General features: G+C 42.7%; 1 protein-coding gene across 9 annotated transcripts in view; it reads left to right on the top strand.

Moving 5' to 3' along the window:
* The window catches only part of DOCK10 (dedicator of cytokinesis 10), a 240443-nt gene that overhangs the window by 133009 nt on the left and 90098 nt on the right, over positions 1-17336 (top strand). For all 9 annotated transcript variants that reach the window (XM_050963968.1, XM_050963963.1, XM_050963971.1 and 6 more), the window contains exons 11-14: positions 301-456; positions 2535-2756; positions 10717-10839; positions 12587-12669. In XM_050963968.1, coding sequence (XP_050819925.1) covers positions 301-456; positions 2535-2756; positions 10717-10839; positions 12587-12669 — 584 coding nt within the window. The remainder of the gene's footprint in view (positions 1-300; positions 457-2534; positions 2757-10716; positions 10840-12586; positions 12670-17336) is intronic.

Here is a 17336-nt window from a genome sequence, read left to right as displayed (position 1 = left end):
TACAAGAAATTGATCGCCAAGGTGCTGAACTGGAATTCAGGGGATGTAAATTCAGTTCTCAGCTCTGCCACAGACACCCCATGTGACCTTAGGCAACCTCTTTGCCTCAGCTCTTAATCTGTAAATTGGGGGTGGTAATACTGTCCTTCCTTACAGGGGTTACATGGAGATGGATCATTAATGTTTGTGAGGTGTTCAGATACTGCAATTGTAGATGATGCAGATAGACATCTTATTTATAATGTTGGATTTCTTTGTGTATACTACACATAAATAATCAGCCCAAATTGTTTATTCTAGGCCTCAAATCTTCAGAAAAAGGAGTTTCCAGGAACAGATTCAGTGATCAAACCATTTGAGGAAAAGGATGCAAAGAGAATCATGATAACTTGTAAATCCCTCAGTTTGAATCTTCAGGCTTGTGTGACTGAGAACGAAAATGATCCTGTAACCAATGTAAGCTACGTATATTTCTCTGCATATACATATCTCTTTTCCTCAAGGATGGGACTCCTTAAGTCTGTATTACTGCTGCAATTAGGAGGTGCGATGAAAACTCCTTCTTCCATATTCCAAGCTTGCTCTTCCCTCTCCTGTGCATATGCGTTAGGCTTTAATCATGTACTTAGGAAGTTCTTAGACCAACATTCTGCAGTTAATAAATACATTGAATGTAGCAATAGACTGTTTTGGAGGTATTGATTCTTTGTGGCGCTAAGTGCAATAGAAAGCAATCTGTGAAGACCTAGGTCAGCCTTTTCTTCACTTTGCATTATGGCTCTGATCTAAAGCCCATTGGCATCAAGACTCCCATTGAATTCTATAGGCCTTGGATCAGGTCCTATAAACACACGACAAATAGGTATCAATGTAGAGCGGGCAACAATGTAGATAAAGCACAGTTTTTGTAATGCTAATGTGCTCCCTCCATTGTACAAAATGGGACCATAACCCAGTAGTTCACTCTGACTTGAGGAGATGTGTATATCTGTTGTGATGATGGAAGATTATTATTCCATTAAGATAGAAAATAGCACTGGATTTGTATATAAGCTAAATGAAAGTAGACAAACTTTCATTTTATTGATTAAAGGGCTTAGTCTTTATAAACCCATGAAAGCACAATAAATATTGAGGCACAAAAGTTAATCTATAATATCCTCCTCTCTCTCTTATTCTTGTAAAAAGAGAAAACCTAAACCATCAATGCACAACCCCTAGATCTTGTTAACTCCTGCTTTAAGTAGGAGAATTTCAAATATTTTATCAAATCCGTGTTCTGGCAATTCAGCTTCCATCCATTACATATGAGACATTGATTTTTCATTTGCAGATCACCACTATAGTGGGTGCATAGTCAGCATACAGTGGTCAGTATTTTTACAGCAGAATGAAAGCAGCAGGGGAAGTAAAGTAATGATGGATGTAGCAAGGAGATGCAATAATTCAGTCCAGAATTATGAAAGCATAGACCTGATTATCTGCTAATGCACCCTGCATCCATAATTTCATTAAGGGTCAGATTCCGTGTTCCACAGAGCAATGCAAAGCAGCTGTAAACTGTAATGACTGCAGCCAAGCCTCTTGTGTCAGGACATTTGTGAAATATGTTTCTCAAGGGATCCACTTGATAACCTTAACCCTTATCTGTGAACTTGTTGGTCTGCATATTTCTCAATCACATTTCTGATTTAGATGCCAACTATACTGTCAAACCCAAGTTTTCAGAAATCATGAGTCAGGCCCCTCAGACTCATGAAACTGGTTTAAAAATCCAATGAAATAAATGTTTGGTCTTTTTCTTTGCATTCTGTTTTTTGAACCACAGGGTTCATGTTTTCATGCTTTTCTCTGCAGCCATGAAGGCTAGACACTTTTTTAAAAAATGAAAGCTGAGATTTTGACCTAGTCACTGAATTCTAGGAGCTGGGGCTTTAAAAAGAACCAAACGCCAAATATTGCAAGACTTGTGACAAAATGGCAACGTTGTGTCAACAAAGTTCTTTATTGTTGTTACTGCATGCACATTTGCAAAGGGATGCTATAAAGAGAGAGATCAAGGCAGTGCAGCCACTAGCCACGTGTAGGAAGGTATGGAGGCAAAGCACCCTGGCAGGAGCTCCTGGAAATATTGTTCTTGAGGTAAGCAGAGTGCCTCTTAGGTTGTAGGGAGAACATGAGTGCGGCGATGTCCTCAGAAAGTGATGCTGTGTTTGCTTTGCCCTTTGTGATTCCAGCTCTGCTAGCTAGCTTGAGGTGCAGGCAGAGCTATCACTATGCTCTACATCTCCGAGTCCTTTCTGGGTAGTCTAGCCCTGCAGGCAGAGCTAGAGTTGCACCCCTGGAGTTCAAAGACTAAGAACCTGTACTGCACCTGCACAGTGGTGCAAGGGTGGGAGAAATTTCTTGCACCCTACATCCTCTGGTGGATCTGCACAGTCTGGCACATGGGACGTAGAACTGATAGATTTTAAACCTCTTGCCTTCTGATAGTATTATATTTTAATCAAGTTGTTTCTGATTTTTATCTCTAGATTGAGCCTTTTTTTGTAAGCGTGGCTCTGTTTGATATCAGGGACAACAGGAAAATCTCTGCTGATTTTCATGTGGATCTGAACCACACGCTTGTTACACAGATGGTTTTAGGTTCCTCATCTTCCTTGGAAAGTGGCAATATTGAAACAATGGACACGAGTGAAGCAGGAGAACCACTGGTCAAGGGATTTCCAGAGACATGGCTGAAGTATCCAAAACAGGTACTTGATGTATGACGTGTCTCACTGATGTTTAAATGGGATTGTTCACACTACTGATGGCACTTGTGTTCTATATGCACCTAAACTGGGTTCTAATGGTTCCTTTGAAGCTATCAGTATCTGTTATCTAGAGAAACCCATAAAGTGTGCAGCCATTTTTATGCTAACTTTTTGGGCTCAATCATTGGCTTCTCCCAAACAAAATCACAACTGAAAAACTCACGTAGATGCCTGCATTATTCTCTAAGTTATGACACTGTCTTGTTATTGTAACTCTTGTCCTCCATTACTCTCCATACCTGTTTTCTTCTCCATGTTATTAATTTATGTTACATCCATTTTTAGGCTTTGATTCAGGAAAGCACTTAAGCATGTGCTAGGGAGATTTCCTGACTAGGGAGATTTTCCTGAACTGGGTCTTAAGATTGTATGGTAATGAGACTATGTCTTCAGTAAGTTCTGTAATTCGTTTTTTTGCAAAAGGATGTTTGGCTTCATAGCTGGGCCAAATTCCAACATGAAGTATCATATTCTGACTCCAGAATTTCCTTATAATTTCAGTTGTAGATACTATTACACTCATGTATTAAACTGCATACTAATGAGTAGGTGTATGCCTGTGACCCTATTTCTTAAAAAATAGGCATCTATGCTGTCTCATTAGACACAATTATTAATGGAAAGAATGCTCCCTGATTACCTGGGATATCGTAGGGCTGCCCCAGTAGTATATGTAGTAGAGATGGTCAGAAACTCAGTTTTTTGCCATAGAAAATTCTATAAGAAAAATCTCCTTTCAAAATTTTTCAGCCAAAAAGTTTTGGGTTTTCTAAAGGAATTTTCAAAATGACATGAAAGAAGAATGTTAATTTTGGTTCATATCAAAACAACATTTAAAAATCAAAACTTTTAATTTAGTTTTGAAATATCAAAGTGATACAATACTTTTCATTTTATTTCAACTTAAAATATCATTTCATTACATTTTTATTTCTGGAAACTGAAAAATTTCAACTTTCATTTTTTTTTTAATTCATTTCTTTTTATCCTCTCTCTCACTTTTGTACTTTTCCCTCCTTTGTCCAATGGGAAATGGAGCAGAAGGTAAAGAAGTGTGTGAAAGTGGGGAAAGCACCAATTTGCAAACCTTTTATTGTTTTCTAACTGGAATCCAAAAACTGAAATTTTATTTTTTATTTCCCAAACTGAAACAAAACAATATTTTAAATCAGAATGAAACAAAACATGTAATTTCATTTTAATGTTGATTTGAAACAATTTTTTTATTTCAAATTTTCCAATTAGGGAATCAAATATAATCCTCAAAGTTGATATTTTCCGGTGAATAGTTTCAATTTTAGCTACATTTTTGTTTGAAATAAGCTCTGCTATTTTAGCATCCAGAAATACAGATTCCTCTATGTAAAGCAAAAGGGGAATTATGATGAAAAATACAAAAGATCTGATTTCTTGTAATGAAAATATTTCACTCTAATATCATATTCAATATTCTCCTCTTACATATATGTACAAATCACAGAACAGATAACCAGTCAACATGAGCCCTTTCTGGGATTCCAAAGAAATTCAAAAGTGAGACATTAATTAGACTTCCCCTTAAATTCAGTTAGACTTCCTTAGTGCTGCTTCCATCCACTCAGTGACTTGAAGATAGGTGTCAGATAAGTCTGCATGCTATAACCAACCCTCTTCAATAGTTATCTAGAAGAAATTTTAAGAGCCACTGATGGAAACCTACAGGATGATGTACTCATTGGTGGATGAAAAATTAGTCATTTATGCTTTGCTGATGATGTTGACCAGATTGGATCATCAGAAGAAGAGGTTCAAACATTGCTAGAAAGAGTAGAGATGGAAGCAGAGACTGTTAGGTCTGCAGCGGCACAGGAGCCAGCAAACAGAGCTGCTAACAGGGGAGTTTCAGTGGGAGTTCTGTTGGAGGAGCAGGTTTTTGTAGTTTGTGGATTGTATTGTGGAGTTTGTGTGTGAGTGAGTGTGTGTGCGTGCAGGCTGCTAGGGGCCGTGTGCTGGGAGCGAGGCTGAGCCCGGAGTTGGGGGCGGGGCTTACCTGATTAGGGGTCCTATATAAGGAGCCAGGCACTCAGGCAGCAGCACAGACAGCTGCAGCGGCACAGGAGCCAGCAAACAGAGCTGCTAACAGGGGAGTTTCAGTGGGAGTTTTCAGGGGGAGGTTACAGGGGAGACCAAGGCAGAGAAACCAGGAAGTCAGACAAGGGAAGGGGCAGGGGTCTGCCAGCAGCCCAGTGCTTGTTGGTGGCCTGTGGTGCGGTGTGAGGCGTGGATTGCCAGGCACAGAATTGGAAGGGTATGATTGAGGCAGAGGCAGCAGGTAGAGACACACTGAGGATGACCGGATGCGGTAGCTGTGGCATGTACATGGTCCTGGAGGGGGCACCTGAAAGGAGTTTTGTCTGCATGAAGTGCCGCCTGATAGAGCTGCTGGAGGAAAAGGTAAGGGGACTGGTGATGCAGGTGGAAACTCTGGCTGAGTTTAGAAGGGGGTTTGAGCAGATGATGGAACACAGACATGATGAGGCACAGGGGATAAGCTCAGACGAGCGGATAGAAGCAGGACCAAAGAACTCTGAGGAGGGGCTGCTGGGTGAGGAAAGTGGACGGTGGAAGCATGTGACTAGGAGAACCAGGCAGAGGAAAAGACGGGCCAGCGATGGAGAAATAGAACTCAAGAACAGGTTGCTGAGTTGGAAAATGAAGATGGAGCACAGCAGGCTGCTGAAGGAGAGAGGGCAAGGAAAAAGAGACGAGCAGCTAGTCCTGCAGAAGGAGGGGAGGAGTCAATGGAGGTGACACCAAATATGAGCCCTAGGAGGATTGTAAGGGCGAATACAAATCAAGAGGACTTGCGGCCAGCTGGTGTGGGGGATAGACCGGAGAATCACACTATCGCCAGGAAAAGGCAAGTCTACGTGATTGGAGACTCTTTACTGAGAAGAATAGACAGGCCTGTAACTAGACCTGATCGGGAGAACAGAAGGGTGTGCTGTCTGCCAGGGGCTAAGATACAGGATATGGACCTGAGGCTGAATAGGATCCTAGCGGGAGCGGGAAAGAATCTGTTGATTGTCCTTCATGTGGGAACGAATGATACGGCTAGTTACTCACTGGACTGTATCAAGGAGGACTATGCCAGACTGGGGAAGACGCTCAAAGAAATCGAGGCTCAGGTGATCTTCAGTGGGATTCTGCCAGTTCCTAGAGCAGGGCGACGAAGGAGTGACAAGATTATGGCGATCAACAGATGGCTCAGGCATTGGTGTTATAAGGAGGGCTTTGGGATGTATGGTCATTGGGAAGCGTTTACGGATAGACAACTGTTCGCTCAGGATGGACTTCATCTAAGTAAGGAGGGAAATAGAATTCTAGGATGGAGGCTCGCCGACCTCACCAAGAGAGCTTTAAACTAGGAAGTTGGGGGAGATGGTTGGGAGATGTTCAGGAGATCTCCACGCCGGAATATAACCTGGAGAGGGAAGTAAACAAAGTGAGAGGGGATACCCTTGCGGACCAAAGAATTGATCCAAGGAGGAATAGTGGAGTAGAAACCAGAGTAACGGGTGATGCTGGTGGTAGAAGGTCTGTGCACGACGGGGGAAAGAATGTCACTGATGCCAAACGCCAAAAATTAAAATATCTGTACACTAATGCGAGGAGCCTAGGTAACAAGATGGAGGAACTGGAGCTACTGGTGCAGGAAGTGAAACCGGATATTATAGGGATAACAGAAACCTGGTGGAATAGTACTCATGACTGGAGTACAGGTATTGAAGGCTATGTGCTGTTTAGAAAAGACAGGAAGAAAGGCAAAGGTGATGGAGTAGTCTTGTACATCAATGATGAGATTAACTGTAATGAAATAAGAAGCGATGAAATGGATAAGACAGAGTCTGTCTGGGCAAAAATCACACTGGGTAAAAAAGCAACTAGAGCTTCCCCTGAGATAGTGCTTGGGGTGTGCTATAGACCACCGGGATCTGATTTGGATATGGATAGAGACCTATTTAATGTCTTTAATGAAGTAAACACAAAGAGGAAATGTGTGATTATGGGAGACTTCAACTTCCCGGATATAGACTGGAGGACGAGTGCTTGCAAGAATAATAGGGGTCAGATTTTTCTGGATGTGATAGCGGATGGATTTCTTCATCAAGTAGTTGAAGTACCTACGAGAAGGGATGCCATTTTAGATTTGGTTTTGGTGAGCAGTGAGGACCTCGTAGAAGAAATGGTGGTAGGGGACAACCTTGGTTCGAGTGATCATGAGCTGATTCAGTTCAAACTAGATGGAAGGATAAACAAATGTAGATCTGGGATTAGAGTTTTTGACTTCTCAAGGGCTAATTTTAAAGAGTTAAGGAAATTAGTTAGGGAAGTGGATTGGACGGAGGAACTTGTGGATTTAAATGCGGAGGAGGCCTGGAATTACTTTAAGTAGCAGCTGCGGAAATTGTCGGAAGCCTGCATCCCAAGAAAGGGGAAAAAAACCATGGGCAGGAGCTGTAGGCCAAGATGGATGAGCAAGCAACTCAGAGAGGGGATTAGGAAAAAGCAGAAAGCTTACAGGGAGTGGAAGAAAGGCAGGATTAGCAAGGGAAGCTACCTTGGTGAGGTCAGAACATGTAGGGATAAAGTGAGGAAGGCTAAAAGCCGCATTGAACTGGACCTTGCAAAGGGAATCAAAACCAATAGTAAAAGGTTCTACAGCCACATAAATAAGAAGAAAACAAAGAAGGAAGAAGTGGGGCCACTATACACTGAGGATGGAATGGAGGTTAAGGATAACCTAGGCATGGTCCAATATCTAAATAAGTACTTTGCCTCAGTTTTTAATAAGACTAGTGAGGAGTTTAGCGATGATGGAGGGATGATAAACGGGAATGTGGATATGGAGGTGGATATTACCGCAACTGAGGTAGAGGCCAAACATGAACAGCTTAATGGGACAAAATCGGAGGGCCTGGACAATCTCCATCCGAGGATATTAAAGGAACTGGCGCATGAAATTGCGAGCGCGTTAGCAAGAATTTTTAAGCAATCGATAAACTCGGGGGTTGTGCCGTATGACTGGAGGATTGCTAAGGTAGTTCCTATTTTTAAGAAAGGGAATAAAAGTGATCCGGGTAATTATAGGCCTGTTAGATTGATGTCCGTAGTATGTAAGGTCTTGGAAAAAAATTTAAGGGAGAAAGTAGTTAAGGACATAGAGGTCAATGGTAATTGGGACAAATTGCAACATGGATTTACTAAAGGTAGTTCGTGCCAAACCAATCTGATCTCCTTCTTTGAGAAGGTGACGGATTACTTAGATAAAGGAAATGCGGTAGATCTAATTTACCTCGATTTCAGTAAGGCCTTTGACACGGTTCCACATGGGGAACTGTTAGTTAAATTGGAAAAGATGGGGATGAATATGAAAGTTGTAAGGTGGATAAGGAATTGGTTAAAGGGGACACTCCAGCGGGTCGTATTGAAGGGTGAACTGTCAGGCTAGAAGGAGGTCACTAGTGGAGTCCCTCAAGGATCGGTTTTGGGACCGATCTTATTTAACCTTTTTATTACTGACCTTGGCACAAAGAGCGGGAATGTGCTAATAAAGTTTGCGGATGACACAAAGCTGGGGGGTATTGCTAACACGGAGAAGGACAGGGATACTATTCAGGAAGATCTGGACCACCTTGTAAACTGGAGTAATAGTAATAGGATGAAATACAATAGTGAAAAGTGCAAGGTCATGCACTTAGGGATTAATAATAAGAATTTTAGATATACGTTGGGGACACATCAGTTGGAAGCGACAGAGGAGGAGAAGGACCTTGGGGTATTGGTTGATAGCAGGATGACTATGAGCTGCCAATGTGATACAGCTGTTAAAAAAGCAAATGCGATTTTAGGATGCATCAGGCGAGGTATTTCCAGCAAGGATAAGGAGGTGTTAGTACTGTTATATAAGGCGCTGGTGAGACCCCATCTGGAATATTGTGTGCAGTTCTGGCGTCCCATGTTCAAGAAGGATGAATTCAAACTGGAACAGGTCCAGAGACGGGCTACTAGGATGATCCGAGGAATGGAAAACCTGCCTTATGAAAGGAGACTCAAAGAGCTTGGCTTGTTTAGCCTGGCCAAAAGAAGGCTGCGGGGGGATATGCTTGCTCTATATAAATATATCAGGGGGGTTAATGTTAGGGAGGGAGAGGAATTATTTAAGTTTAGTACTAATGTAGGCACGAGGACGAATGGGTACAAACTGGATATTAGGAAGTTTAGACTTGAAATTAGACGAAGGTTTCTAACCATTAGGAGAGTGAAGTTCTGGAACAGCCTTCCGAGGGAAGTAGTGGGGGCAAAAGACTTATCTGGCTTTAAGACTAAGCTTGATAAGTATATGGAGGGGATGTTATGATGGGATAGTTTAATTTGGGCAATTGATCTTGGATTATCACCAGATAAGTCCGCTCAGTGGTCTGCGGGGAGATGTTGGATGGGATGGGAACTGAGTTACTGCAGAGAATTCCTTCTTGGGTGCTGGCTGGTGAGTCTTGCCCACATGCTCAGGGTTTAGCTGATCGCCATATTTGGAGTCGGGAAGGAATTTTCCTCCAGGGCGGATTGGCAGGGGCCCTGGAGGTTTTTCGCCTTCACCTGCAGCGTGGGACATGAGTCGCTTGCTGGTGGATTCTCTGCAGCTTGAGGTCTTCAAACCAATTTTGAGGATTTCAACAACTCAGTCCTGGGTTAGGGGTTGTTATAAAAGTGGATGGGTAGGGTTCTGTGGCCTGCCTTGTGCAGGAAGTCAGACTAGATTATCATATTGGTCCCTTCTGACCTATGAGTCTATGAGTCTATAAGATATTACATGGAAAGACAAATACGGTGGTGACAACTACGTCTGTCAAAAAGTTGAAGATATTTCTACCCAGATTTGAGGAGACATTGGAGTGTGTTGAGCACTTCAAATACCTGGGTAGCTTGACCACAAAGGATGCTGAACATCACTCAGAGGTCTGACATAAAATTGAAGTCGCTCCTGCTGCCCTAGTGACACGCAGCCACATTTGGAGAAGCAAATGTATTACCATGAAGTGCAAAATGAAATTACTGCAGTCTCTTGTCTTCAGCATCTCACTTTATGCATTTGACACATCAACACTAAGGAGCCAGAACATTAAGAGGCTTTCTGCCTTATTATTGGAATACTGCAGATGATTGCTGAGCATTAGCTATACCTCTCACACAACTAATGAGGAGGTGATCGCCCAAATTTACTGCATAACTGGAGTGATACTGGGTAGCATCAAGATGATCAGACAAAGAAAATTTGAGTTGTGGGACATATGGATGGGCCAGATACATTTTGCAGGGATTGGTGCCAGGTGCGAGGGGCAGAGGGCACTCGCGGCAAGTTGGTTTGACGAGGTGGTTGACTAGATGAGATGCAGCATGGCACACTTCTGTGTGAAGACTGCAAAATGAGGAGGAAGATTGCTGGCCAGTGACTCCTGTGTGTTGTGTTTACTGTTCATTGTGATGTAACTCTGTGGTTGCTTTGAACTGTGTAAGAACATATGTATGTGAGTAACTCTAAGGGGGACTAATGATCCATAAATGGTTTCAGTTTGTGTAAAAGAGCTAACATTTACACATCATTTCTGTATTTGGCCCTGTGAGTCCAAACAAATAAACCTAAGTAGGCCTAAGGAAGTGAAGTCCTGGTGAGTCTGTTAGTGTAACATCCCCATTAAGGGGACTAGAAGAAAGCGCAAGATCCACCAACACAGAATCCTTTTAGGTTCACTTAGGCTCAAACAGGAACTTCCTTTCCACCAACTGGGGGCATTGATAATGTCTCCACTTGTTACAGAATTGTTATATGCTTATTAACTATATTCTCTCTTATTTATAGGCTCTTTTCTCCATAAGTAACCCCCATTCTGAGATTGTTTTGGTGGCAAGAATAGAAAAGGTGCTCATGGGAAATATTGCCAGCAGTGCTGAACCTTACATTAAGAATCCAGACTCTAATAAGGTAACGCAATATAAACATAAATTGCCTCTTTGATTGTTCATGTAAATGTGAGTGTTCCTGTTGGTGGAAAACACTGCACACTATATTTGCAAGGTTTACCAGTTTATGGATGCTTAATTGTACAAACTCACTTAGGATCTGCTCCAATTGAAGTCAGTAGCGATATTCCTGTTGACTTCAGCGGAAGTAAGATGAATCTCTTAAACATGTAATGCAGGAATAACCTTAATATAGTAGATGTAGTTTGCATCAGGACATCTGGCAGTAGAACTGAGTTGGTAAACCTGTATTATAGATGAAGGATCGTGTGATTATAATCTATGAATCCATTTGTTATGTATTACTTGTGCTGGTGTTACTCTAGCGGAGTGAAATTCACTGCCCCCAGCCCCATACAAAGCATAAGTAACTACCCTTTGAGGCGGGAATTAGTTGGGTGTTTGGGTCCAGCCATCCACACACTCCAATCTAAAGGGAGTCAACATGACTACGTTGCCAATGCTGCAATGGGCTAAAATGACGACTGCTTCCATTATAAAGTGATTTTAGGACACCGGATCCTAGCTAGTCTCCCACTACAGTCCCAAGTAGGCAGGTGTACAGCCTACTTCCATGGTGCACGTGCAGAGGCTTCTTGGTGTATGTCTACACTGCATCTGAGAGGTCAGTTGGCACCAAACCTCTAAAAATAGCAGTGTGGACATTATGGTCCTGGCATACCTCCCTGCTGTAATATAGACATACTCTGTGTGGCCAGTTCACACTTGCCCTTCCTTCTCACAAGGGTTTAAGAAGGGCTCTGTATGCCAAGGAGACGTTCACCCACTCTGATATGTTGACTCTACATAATGATTAGGACATGAGTGTGTTGCACAGAGTGCCACAGCAGATTTGAGTCCCCACTTTATAGGTTTCAGAAAATTTAATTTCAATGAACTGGGGGAGAGGGATTGAAATTGTAAATGCCTAAAGGTACCTGCCATTGTATATGTTTTCCTGACATGTTTTTTTTAAACTATTTCAGCAAAAAAATTTCCTCTGTTGGTCTGCCTGTACAATTTTAAACTCTATGGTTGATCCGCGACTTGAATTTACATGCTCTCAAAGTGCTTTTCAGACACTGAAGGGCTAAATTCTGCCTTGACTTCGGCACCATGAAACCCCATTGATTTTAGTGGGATTGCACAAATTATAAAGCATGGCAGAATCCAGGTTGACATCTGCTGGCTGCACTAGAATATCCCAGCTCTGAGACCCAGAAGTTAGTTAATTTAAACAAGAGCGCTTCCATTTGGTTAATTTAAACAAGAGCGCTCTGGTACCATGGAAAGGATTAATTTGCAGGAAGAACATGTAGTATTTCCACTTCTTCCCTTTCCCAGTGGCTTCCACCAGAGGGAAGGGAAGACTAAATTTCTTCAAGGGCTGCATGATAGACCCCCCCAGCGGAGGTTGCTCAGATGATGTACTCATATGATGCATCCCTGGTTACCCAGTTCTCACCTCCTCCCATGCCCAGTGCCACCCCTTGCGGACCTCCATCAGAGTGCAACTTTTCCCTAGTAAACTTCTCCTGTGATGATGCTCCACCACGCTGGTCTGATTTTGTTAACCCTTCAGATAAACACCGCCTAAATTGCATTTCCGATATGCATAAGGCACCTTTGTTTCAACTTGCAATAAGCCTGTTTTCTAAGAACAAAAACTGCGATGACAGTACTAATGGTATTTATTTTTCTTTACCTAGTGTGCTCAAAAAGTGTTAAAATCCAACAAACAGTTCTGCAGCAAGCTGGGGAAATACCGTATGCCATTTGCTTGGTCAGTGAGGTATGTATTGATTATTTTTATATAACATTTCTAACAACATCTTAGAGCTCACCCTGCTCTTGGATTCATGTACTTTTATTATGAGCCACATTTTCAGCTTCAAACTAATACTTTCTACTTCATCCATGCCCTGGCTGACCCTGGTGGCTTTAATCAATTCTGTTTTGTCCCATTTCCCTTTATTTACATAAATGAATTACAGTCACTTTCCCATTAAATATCAATGTGGTAGCATCTATCACTCATACACATGCTGAAGTTGCTAGAAAGCATCGAGAAAAATGTCAATTTATGACAATAATGCAGGAGCAGCCCCACTCTGAGCAATTTTGTGCTAAATATTCGAAGAGAGGTTTGAAAGTTAAAATTCTTTCAGGAGACTTTTGCAAAGCTAATTCTTCTCTGAAATGGGAATTGAATTCCTGCTATAGGAGCCTAAATACAGATTTAAGAGCCTATATGTAGGCACCCAAGATTGGAACTGTGGTCCTATGATTACACCTGTGGAGTTTTGAGAAACATTGGCCAAAGAACTGGGGGTTGCGCAGGCTCCCAGTAGCCCCAATGCCTATGCCTTGCTGGTGGTAGAGGGGAAGAATGCCCTGGAAGCACTTGCGTTGTTAGCATTCTCAGTAGGCATTAGAAAGCTGCAAGTTTATTTAGTTTATCTTTGCAGTAATGATTAATGACAACAATGTGTTTATTGTTGTGTTCCCTCTCTGGTAACCCTCACCCCATGACCTCTGCCTCTTCTCCTGGTTGCTTCCTGACCCTTTTCTTTCTATAGTACATCTGTGCATTCTACTCTCTCTCACTTCCACATCTCTTCTTTGGGACTTCTCCCTGCTTTCTTTGTTGCCTTCTCCTCTTCCCAGGTGTCATGGGGGCATGCTGGTCCTGGAGTACCTCCTTGCTGGACAAGTGTGGCACTGCAGATGTTCTCTGTCTGTTTCCTTCTCCAACATGCTTCTCCTCCGCTTTCCACAGGCCTGTGCTGGAGATGTTGCTTAGCCCCCCAGCCAAGTCACAAACAAAACTTAACCCTTTCTAGGGTAATAAAAGTCCAATTGAAATTTCCCAACAAACAAAAAGGTTCTTTTGCCCTTCAGCAGCTTCTCTTCAGCCCATCCTCTGGGCCCTGTTCTTAGCCCCTTTCTGGGCTTTAAGAGTCTTTCTGTCCCTGGGTTAGAGCACTCAGTACCCAAGCTGACTCCCTGACAGTACCATTCCCAGTGCCTTTCTAGGATCTGCTCCCAGAGGTAGGGCTGGCCACATCTCCCCTTAAAGGGCCGGTCACCTTGTGACACCTGGACTCCTGCCTTCTACCTTGGTTTTCTCCCTTCCTGTATTGTTCTCCCTCGCCTCCGTCTCTATTTTTCTTTGATTCCTTTCTTCCTCCTTTTCTGTTTTGGTCTCTCCTCCTCAACTTTGTCCTACTTCTCAGTTTTTCGCTGCCCAGAGAGCACTGCTCAGTGGGGTCCAGTAGCACCTCAACCACTGCTCCTCATTGTGTTTGTAGTATATGCACCAAGTGGGGAATGGAACCTTGGTCAAAGGAGCAAGGTCTGTTAGAGGTAGAAGCACTTTTCTTCTATAACTCCTGCCCTGCTGCTGTGTTTCAGAAATGGCGGGACACTAAATGGAGGCAGTACAGAAGCAGTTGGGGAGCAGCAGCAGCCCCCCATACACACACTTGACAGCTTTCTAGTTGAGGGACTGTCGACGATAATCAGGGGTAGTTGTAATGCACATGATGGGTATGGAATTGGTGTACTCCTATCTGACTTGGAGCTGTGGAGCACCAAGAGGGCACTGTTGCCACCTCCAGGGCAGATGGAGGTGGTGACTCTATAATTATAGAGGTATGGAGGGAGGCAGAAGAACAACAAAGCAGAGCTATTAGAAGCACTCATTTATATTTTTATTGGCAGATAGTTTGGTTGATCTCCAATAAAGTAAGGAGAGGGGTTTACTTGTTCAAGGAAAAGGAAGATAATTTGTTTGCTGTACTGTACCCAGTTCAAGGATGCACATCAATATTTATCAGCTTTATATAGCTAAAGGACCATTCATCAAAATTACATGAACGGTTGTCCGTTGGTTTGGCAGAACAATTTCAGCATATAAGGGAAGGTACAATGGAACTATATGCAGGCTAGGAGCCAAACCTAGGTGTTTTTTTTATTAACTCTCTCCTGCCTAGATCATTCCTGCTGCTGTTCCACTAGTGTGGCAGGAGAAGAAAGTGACGTTTCTTTGCACAGGGACTACTCACTGCAGGCATGGGGAGGGGCAGAGGCAGAGCTGGCTGGTCACAGGGGGGAACATGTGCAGGGACTGCATTGCTCCAATGCATTGGATAGCTTGAGAAGTATGGTGCCTCGATCAAGAACTCCCACCAGAACAACACTACTCTGCAATAACCCCATTGTGGGCCAGAACCTAGCAGACATGATCGAGCCCTTCATCAGCATCCCTAAACCCTCACTCCCATCGAGCTAAGGGATGTGAAATCTCTTGGCACCTTTCTGGATCAGGTAGTTAATTTGCAGACTCAGGAGAGGGGCTTAAGTGCCTCAGGATCCTCAGCCACAAACCCTCTCCTGGAATTAGGCATCTAAGTCAGGTCAGCCACTTAGGTAGTCCATGCCCTAGCAACCAAAAGCATGTCTCACTGCTGCTAATGCTCGATATCTCTCCTGTGTTCTCTCTGTGTTTCCCTTTGCCCCCAGATGTCTTTTGATCAATAAGGCAGTCTGCTGCCCCTCCACCTATTGGTTGCCTGCCTCTGGCCCTCCTTATGAGGGGGCTGGCAGCTCACAGGTGTTAGGCATGGTCTGACCACACCTACAGGAACAGGACCCACAGGTGAGATAGGTGCTCCCCTGCTTAACTTGAGAACCCTACTGTAGGGCTTCCAAGTCTTTGGTTTGTTTTAAAGTTCCAAGCTGCTCATTAGCTGTGGGATAACATCCGCACTTAGGTGGTTTTCCAAATGCTAACCTGGGGAAACTTAGGTACCTACAGGACTTAGGTACCTACGGGACTTAGGTGGTAGCTGAAAGCTGCTTTGAAAATGTCAGTGGTGCCTAAATGATGGAGTTAAGTGTCTAAAGAGGGAGATAGGCATCTAAATACCTTTAAGGATCTGGACCTGAGTCACATTCAGCCTGCCCTCACTGAGTGTTTTTATCAATGAAGAATCTCAATACAGTTTCTAATCTTGGTCTACTCCAGGAATGACAGTGCTCTGGCCATCTCACTTTGTAGTCTCGAAACTACAGACTTCTTTTCCACTGTGAAATATGCTGTGGTCTAATTATTGGCTCTTCTTAAACTTCTCAATGATTAATGAGAAAATGGCAGATGACACAGTGTAGCAGAAACACATTAGTCCAAGTTCACTACATTCATAAACACATTGACAGCACTGGTGTTATGCCAGGGATGAATCTGATTCATTAGGTCACGTTCTGCTCGCATTTATGCCAGTATAAATCCAGAGTAAATCTGTTAGCATACTCTAGCCTCACAGTGGTATAAGAACAATGAAGTGTAACAAACACTGATATAACAAAGAATTTGATCCAGTAAAATCTATTTCTAATTTTGTAGCTTGAAAATAGATATTTCCACAAGAGAAACATCACACCACACAAAGTGTTTTAACTATGATAAATTGCAAAAATCTTGGGTTGAAAATGTATTTTCCGCTTATTTATTTTCTGGCATTAACTGTGCTCCCACTATATTGTGGAAATTTTCCCTTTTGAGTTATTATAATTTAAAGCAATTACAGATGGCCACAGTGTGATTTTTACATATGCATCCACTCATCCAAAATATGACAATTGCATATGTGTTATGTTGTCATTTGTGCAAATGGAACTCTGATTACTTCATGTAATAACAGAATTGTGCACACCCTTCAGGTTGCTGACTCAGGTTTGTGCCAGGATTTCTCTCTGGCATTGGTCTCATTAGGTGCACTGTAGATTTTTGCAGGTGACTGTAATTACACTATGCATTAGAATTACAGTGTGATACATCAGCCTTCCATTCTCATATTCCTACCAAACCTGCCAAGATTTGTAGATGTATGTCTGGTCTCTATTTAATAGATGTGAGGAAACTTTACTCACTCCGATTAATTTTTGCTTCCAACCCCTCTACCTACACAGATTTCTTATATGAGATCCCATAGTGTGAATCTCTTAACACCTTGCAAGGTTTGGGACCAGATTCTCAGCTGGTATAAACTGGCATAGCTGCTCTGAAACTAATGAAACTATGCTGACTTATACCAGTTGAGGAGCTGGTCCTGTATCTCTGACCACACAGGTGAGCCATCCCTCCACAATAAGAACAGGAGTACTTGTGGCACCTTAGAGACTAATTAATTTATTTGAGCATAAGCTTTCATGGGCTACTGCCCACTTGATCAGATGGAACTGATGCATGCCTGGAGCAGACCATGAAAGCTTATGCTCAAATAAATTTGTTAGTCTCTAAGGTGCCACAAGTACTCCTGTTCATTTTGCGGATACAGACTAACACGGCTGTTGCTCTGAAACCTGTCATCCCTCCACAGTATCTTAGCCAGCCCTTAAGAAATGGCAAACCAAGTTTAATATTCAATTATGACCTTTCTGCAGATATTTTAACCT

The sequence above is a fragment of the Gopherus flavomarginatus genome, chromosome 8 (genome assembly GCF_025201925.1).
Source record: "Gopherus flavomarginatus isolate rGopFla2 chromosome 8, rGopFla2.mat.asm, whole genome shotgun sequence".
NCBI classification, from domain to species: domain Eukaryota; kingdom Metazoa; phylum Chordata; order Testudines; family Testudinidae; genus Gopherus; species Gopherus flavomarginatus.
The sequence above is the reverse complement of the archived record's forward strand: the minus strand, read 5'-3'. Positions and strand labels throughout refer to the sequence as shown.